We start from the raw sequence: 6,849 nt of genomic DNA, 5'->3' as shown, positions 1-6,849 counted from the left end.
CCCACAAGATGGTGCTGTTACACAAGAACCGAAGGGAGAATAATCCTTAGCCGTTTTAGGGTCAAATGTGGAGCAAAAGAAAGAAAAATACTTCACGTTGTAACCACAAAAAAAGAGATCCTAATTTTGTGTTATTATCAGCATCGCAAATGCAGAGGTAAAAATGTATTTTTATCCCCCTTTACGTATGTTAAGGAAACAGGAAGCAGTCACATAATTGACGGATAATTCAACCAATTGGATGGAGTAAACATTTCCAAGAACCAATCAGAATCTATGATTTGTAATTAGGTTGGGTTTATTATAAATTATCCACTTGGCGGGTGCCGGTTTGAGTGACGGGCGTCTGATTTAACCAATAGGATCGAGAAAAAGAGTTTTGCCAAAACCAATCAAAATCAGAGGTTGGTCCAAGAACTCGTTCAATGAGTGACGGCTGTTTTGGCCAATTAGATTGGGAAAAAGACTACGTAGTAACCAATGAAAATCGGTGTATTTTCAAAGAGGTTGGACCAAGAACTAGTCTATTTACCCGGTACCCGTTACTCACATACTCAAATACTGCCTCTCATTCCTTCCCACGCACTTAGCTTAATATTATTTTTAACGTTCCGCATTTAAAATGTTCCATTTACGACCGACGCCATTGCTGAGGACCATTTTTCAGAGGCAGCTCAAGCGACATTTGGCAGGCGGCCACGCTCCGACAGAAGCCGGGTACCGGGGCCGAGCACCGGCCGCCGCGTCCGAGAACCAGCACGTCGCCGCGAGAGGTTTTTGTTCCAAGGCGGACGGAAACGACGAGGCCGCCAAAGAATCTAACGCCGAAAAGTGAGTCGCATGATGCTAGCCCCGTGACGACACTCGAAGGAAGAAAACAAAAAACAAAAACGTGATTTCACGTGATACGGATAGGTCGATAACCGATATTTCGAGTCGATATCTGTTTGCTGTCAAACGGGGCTCTCCAACTCATTTTACATGGGCGTAACTAGCCTGTTTTTGGGGGGGCTCACGCCCCCCCCCCCCTCCCCCTCAAATTCAACCTAAGATTCCCCCCCAAATTATAGCATTCCTAAAACTCATTTTTCCACGAAATGAAGGTCAAGATAGGCTTAAACAGGATGTAAACCAGTAAATTAAATTACCGTATTTTCCGCACCATAAGGCGCACCGGGTTATAGGGCGCACCCCGAAAAAATAGTTTTTGGTCCTATATTTGACATACATAAGACGCACCGGATTATAAGGCGCTACAATGGGAACGTCGACAAAACAGTCAGATAGTTCAGTCCAACTGATTACCCCCTTAACATTCCCAAAGCTTGCAAAGACGCAAATACGTGTCGAGAACACGTGCGGATGCGGTGTCCGTACGATGTCACTCAAATGCATCGTTCCATCATTCGGAAGGTTAAAGTCTTGGGATTCAAGAAATTCCAACCATTCCTTAGTTTCTATTTTCTTTTTCGCTCGCAACTTTACTGTGCATATGACAATAAACACTTGGAATCAAGTTTAATTTAAAAATAGACACTCCATTCCATCCATTATCTGCACCGTTTATCACAGAAACATCGAGTTCAGTCTGAAACAAGATACAGGGACAATATAAAACCCAGAGTAGCTCACTGAAGTCGTTGTGTTCATAATAATGTGCAGCCAATGTCCTCTTATATCCGTGTGGGTAGTAAATCCAGGAGAATGAAATATTTACAAATACAGAATAGAAAAAAATGCTTTCTCTATGCCGTCAGCCTCGTGTGAATCACATTCATCTTTTTCGGCCAATTGCAGGCTTTGTTTCGCCGTTTAAGCCAATGCCAGCCTGTAAATGATAAAAAGGATCCGCCCCTTGACCTCCGAATAACTTAAGCCAATAGTGATCGATTCAAATGATGATTGACACATAGGTTAGGAAATGAATCGCCGGTATATAAATCCCAGCATACACCGCGGACGACTTCGCCTTCGGGGGAAAATCGAGTCGGCGGCCGCTTGCCTTAGTTGCGAGACTTTGCGACTTAATATTGATCCATATATAAGGCGCACTGTATTATAAGGCGCATGGTCAGCTTTTGAAAAAAATAAAGGCTTTTAGGTGCGCCTTATAGTGTGGAAAATACGGTAAACCAAACAAAGATATGAATAACGCTACATTGGAAATACTCCACTGTCTTTCTAGCACAGCTTTTTCAAATTGCAGTAATCCCTCGGTTAATGGGGACCAAGACCACCCGCAAAAACTGAAAAAACGCGAAGTAGCGGCGCCCCTTCAAAAATGCTTAAAAAACGTATACAGGTATACAGTATACCCCCCCTGTATACAGTACACCATATAGAATACGGGTAGAGAGAGTGATATTCATGTTATAACAAAAAAAACTGTAAAATATGTTGTATGTACACAGAATAAGACTGCGGCGAAACCACTACGAACCATTCAGTATGATTGTATTAACCGCTCTCAACCACATGCAGCCATCGCAGTTTATTTCGCTTGTTAACACTACCGGTTACGTATTGAAACTAAAAACATTGAAAATGTGATATTTGATGAGTGTTTGTGAAGCGTTTTGGGAAACAACAGTTAAAAAAATGGTTCATTTTAATGAAAGTGAAAGAGCTACTTTCTGACATTAACAACATACTTTAGCTAGCGGCATCGAACGGCTTTTACGACAAATACGCGAAACCACACACAATTAGCCGTGTTTCGGTAGTACAAACAACCGCTCGCTTTTGGTAATAAAGTCAAACTTGAGATGAAATGTGACGGAAGAGAATATACTTACGTCGCGTCGCCGAGTTCCTCCATGATAAACTGAGCGCCACATAAGAAGGGGGTGAGGTGGGAGGAGTTAAAGGAGGGGGGGTGAGCGAAGCGGTAACTCACCATGACTAAGCATTGTGTCAGGGCCTCCCCCTCCCCTTCACAATAAGAGTGTCCACACCGTGTCCTCAGTTGACATAAGCTCGCGCTCAATGGCGTCAAGTCAATACATGCTTTTATTGAGAAGGTAAGGTATATTTTTTTAGACCCGCGAAACTCTGAACCCACAAAAGTGGAACCGCGAACTAGCGAGGTTCCACTCTATCTTTGGAGCATTACTCTAGCTGTATTTTTGTGGTATGTTTGTTGTATTTCTGTAGTCTTTTACAGTATTATTGTACTTAGCAGCAACTAAGTAAAAATTTAAAATTCTTGCTAAAACTTTTTCCATACATAAATAAAAATGTCAATACAAATGAAATAACATGACTTTAATTAATTTAAAACAAAAAGCGCGTCGAAATTTGTTTTAGAGCCAGATTGACAAACTCATGTTATGTTAAGAGCTAATCACTCAGACGCCTACTTTAGCGCATTTTTTATGTTCTCTCTCAATCACAAAAATACAGGCTTGATTGACCAACTCATGTTATGATAAGAGCTAATATATCAGTCTCCAACTGAACGTGCCTCCAAAAAACAAGTTCTCTACACTTTTTCACGCGCACGGAGTTTTTAAAATCTTAACCTTATCAGCGGTCTCGACTCACAGGAGTTGGCACAGCTGCCGCTGTTCACTCTGCTCTAACGTTATTCTTCCTGCTTCAGTTGCTCCGCCCCCGGTCTCTTACCCAATCTGAAGCAGAAACAGGGCAAGAGAGAGGGAGAGAAAGGCTCTGCTGTATCTGAGCTTAAACAATTGTCGTGTTGGATAAGAAAAAGCGAATACCGGTATCCGTCAAATTTCTAAATATCGGTCAACCTTTATTATTCGTAGAAACAAGATGCCGGACAAATATCTCAGTTTCCTTAAAGTAAGGCACATATTATTTAAAATGTCTTCTAATTAAAAAAAAAAATAAAAAATGCATGTTTGTATGCTAGTTCTTTTAATTTAATTCAATATTATTGCTTAAAATGAATTCAATTATTATTATTTTTTCATTTTACAATGAAGACACTGTCCCTTTAAAGGCATTTGACATTGTAAATCCAGCTAGCTGGCATAGTGTCCAACCAGTAGCAGATGCCAGATTGATTTCTCACTTTCTGCCCTCACCCGAGGTCCGTTTGTCATTATCCAGCTCCACCGACACCAAAACTAAATTTTGTATTTCGCTCCAGATGTTCCGCACGATCCTACTTCAACAAAAAAAGAGCGCTAATTGAAAAAAAAAGACCATCTGGAATTATGTGTCCGGTTCCAGCAAGCCCGGAAACGTTGCTCCCATAATGTCAACACAAAAAAAGATAAAAAAAAAAAAAAAAGATGTATCCGCAGAAAAAGAATCATTATTGGATAGTGAAACCCATAACTATATCTAAATAAACAAAACACGAAAGAAAGAAAAAAAAGGATTTATTAACGGAAAAGGAATCGTTATTCGATCGATTGGATAGTGTACTAAAACATATCAAGGAAGTTTACCAAGATCTTTAGAATTAAAATCCTTCAAAATCAATCCCAAATCAGGCTTGTCGACCCATTCTTGCCACATCATGGATAGGATCTAAATGAACAAAACATGAAAGTTGTTACATGATTTATTGACGGAAATTGAATCAGTATTGGATAGTGAGTCAAAAACCTCAGCATGAGTTAATAAGAAAACCTGGAGATGGAGTCTCAGAAGGCAGAGCATTCCACAGCACTGGGGCCCTAACGGAGAACGCTCTTGAACCTGCTGATTTCTTCTTGGCTCTTGGGATCACTAGTAGACCATCGTTTTCTAAGGAAAGGCTCCAAGCAGGAACATAGAGAGAAATTCAATCCGAAAACACAGAACATAACAGGAACATGACAGTTATCCTTTAACCGCTATGGTGGTAAGGGCAATTCCTGTGGTGTGTCTTGGGCACGTACAGCCCGGTGGCGCCCATTCTTCGCCACGTCAACAGTACATCACGTCAAATGTTCCTGTTGGTGGTTTGAATGCATTTTTAGACTGTTAGCAATATGAAAATCATTTGTGTTACGTGTTAGCGGTGTTAAAACGCAAACTGTGTGAAATGTTCCTGTTGTCTTAGCCATTGTCACCAACTCATGACTTATTTTTTTCTTCCTCATGTCGATCTGCTTGCTTTGCTTTGTAAGTATCTTTCCACTTTCATTTGACTTTTGCTGCCTTTTCCATCGTTAGGAGTCGTCCCGCCTCTAGGAGTGGTAGTCCCGCCTCCCCCTCTTTGCCCCGCCCTTGTGCTTCTTAAACGTCGTGTTAGAAGCTGCTCGGCCCTTTGCATCTCCTCCGCCTTATTCACGCTCCCCATCCTCTCCTCCTCTGTAGTTTTTCATTATCACCCGTCGGAAAATATTTCCATCCAGATTGTTCCCAAATCAGACGTGAATTTAAATCCTAGACGAGTGTTCCCACCTATCTATCTATCTATCTATCTATCTATCTATCTATCTATCTATCTATCTATCTATCTATCTATCTATCTATCTATCTATCTATCTATCTATCTATCTATCTATCTATCTATCTATCTATCTATCTATCTATCTATCTATCTATCTATCTATCTATCTATCTATCTATCTATCTATCTATCTATCTATCTATCTATCTATCTATCTATCTATCTATCTATCTAGACATCTATCTAGACATCTATCTAGACATCTATCTAGACATCTATCTAGACATCTATCTAGACATCTATCTAGACATCTATCTATCTAGACATCTATCTATCTAGACATCTATCTAGACATCTATCTAGACATCTATCTATCGATCTAGACATCTATCTAGACATCTATCTAGATATCTAGTCATCTATCTAGACATCTATAGAATCTAGAAAACTAGACATTTATAGAATCTAGACATCCATCTACCTACCTATCTATCTATCTAGACATCTTTCTAGACATCTATCTTTCTAGACATCTATCTATCTATCTATCTATCTAGACATCTATCCATCTAGACATCTATCTAGGCATCTAGTATTATATCCAGACATCTATCTAGAAATTTATAGAATCTAGGATTCTATCTACACATCTATCTAGACATCTTTCTAGACATTTATAGAATCTAGACATCCATCTACCTATCTATCTATCTAGACGTCTATCTACCTAGACATCTATCTATCTAGACATCTAGACATCTATCTAGGCATCTAGACATATATCTAGACATCTTTCTAGGCATTTATAGAATCTAGACATCCATCTATCTAGACATCTATCTATCTAGACATTTATCTATCTAGACATCTATAGAATCTAGACATCTATAGAATCTAGGCATCTAGTGATCTATCTAGACAGCTATCTAGACAGCTATCTAGCTATCTAGGTCACATCCCTCAATAGGGGTGACAGCAAGGCAAAAAACACCCGCAAATTTTTTTGGCCCATGGGCGACCCAAATGCCCAAACACCCAAACAAGTTAGGCACCTAAGTTGGTCACGCTTTCGTCCCTCCAGATGAAACGGGACACGAGAAAGTGGCCTTGTCACTCGGGTCAGGGTGACGCAACACACTCTTTTGTTTAACAGCAGGGCCCAACGGCTTTCGCTGGTTTACCCCTGCCGCATCATACGGGTGCCCTGCCCATCCCTTAGAACGCCTCCAAACATCCCACTATCCTTTTACAACACTTCTCCACTCATTCCTATCACCAACAAGAGTTCTAGCTTACACTAGATTTAGACCTTTTCCCAACTAACTGTTTTTGCTGCTGCGGGTACCAGCCAGGTCCACCACAATCATTACAGTCTTAACATTTCCCATTCCTAAAAATGGACTATTTTCGGTCCTTCACAACATACAGATTCCAAAACTGTAAGGATTTGTGACACTCCCTGGCTGGTAGCCTGGCAATAACATTCTAGCTTTTAG

At 40.4% G+C, this 6,849-nt stretch overlaps 1 protein-coding gene across 1 annotated transcript in view; it reads left to right on the top strand.

Annotated features, from left to right (window-relative positions):
* Positions 1 to 518: 518 nt before the first annotated feature.
* Positions 519 to 6,849, top strand: part of glsa (glutaminase a) — a 47,890-nt gene continuing 41,559 nt past the window's right edge. Inside the window, exon 1 of the mRNA XM_088330555.1 lies at positions 519 to 831. Coding sequence (XP_088186681.1) covers positions 623 to 831 — 209 coding nt within the window. The 5' untranslated portion in view covers positions 519 to 622. The remainder of the gene's footprint in view (positions 832 to 6,849) is intronic.

This window comes from Urocampus carinirostris, chromosome 3 (genome assembly GCF_059441175.1).
Source record: "Urocampus carinirostris isolate Australia breed hairy pipefish chromosome 3, RoL_Ucar_1.0, whole genome shotgun sequence".
In the NCBI taxonomy this organism is placed as follows: Eukaryota; Metazoa; Chordata; class Actinopteri; order Syngnathiformes; family Syngnathidae; genus Urocampus; species Urocampus carinirostris.
Note: the sequence above shows the minus strand (reverse complement) of the source record. Positions and strands in the feature narration are given on the sequence as shown.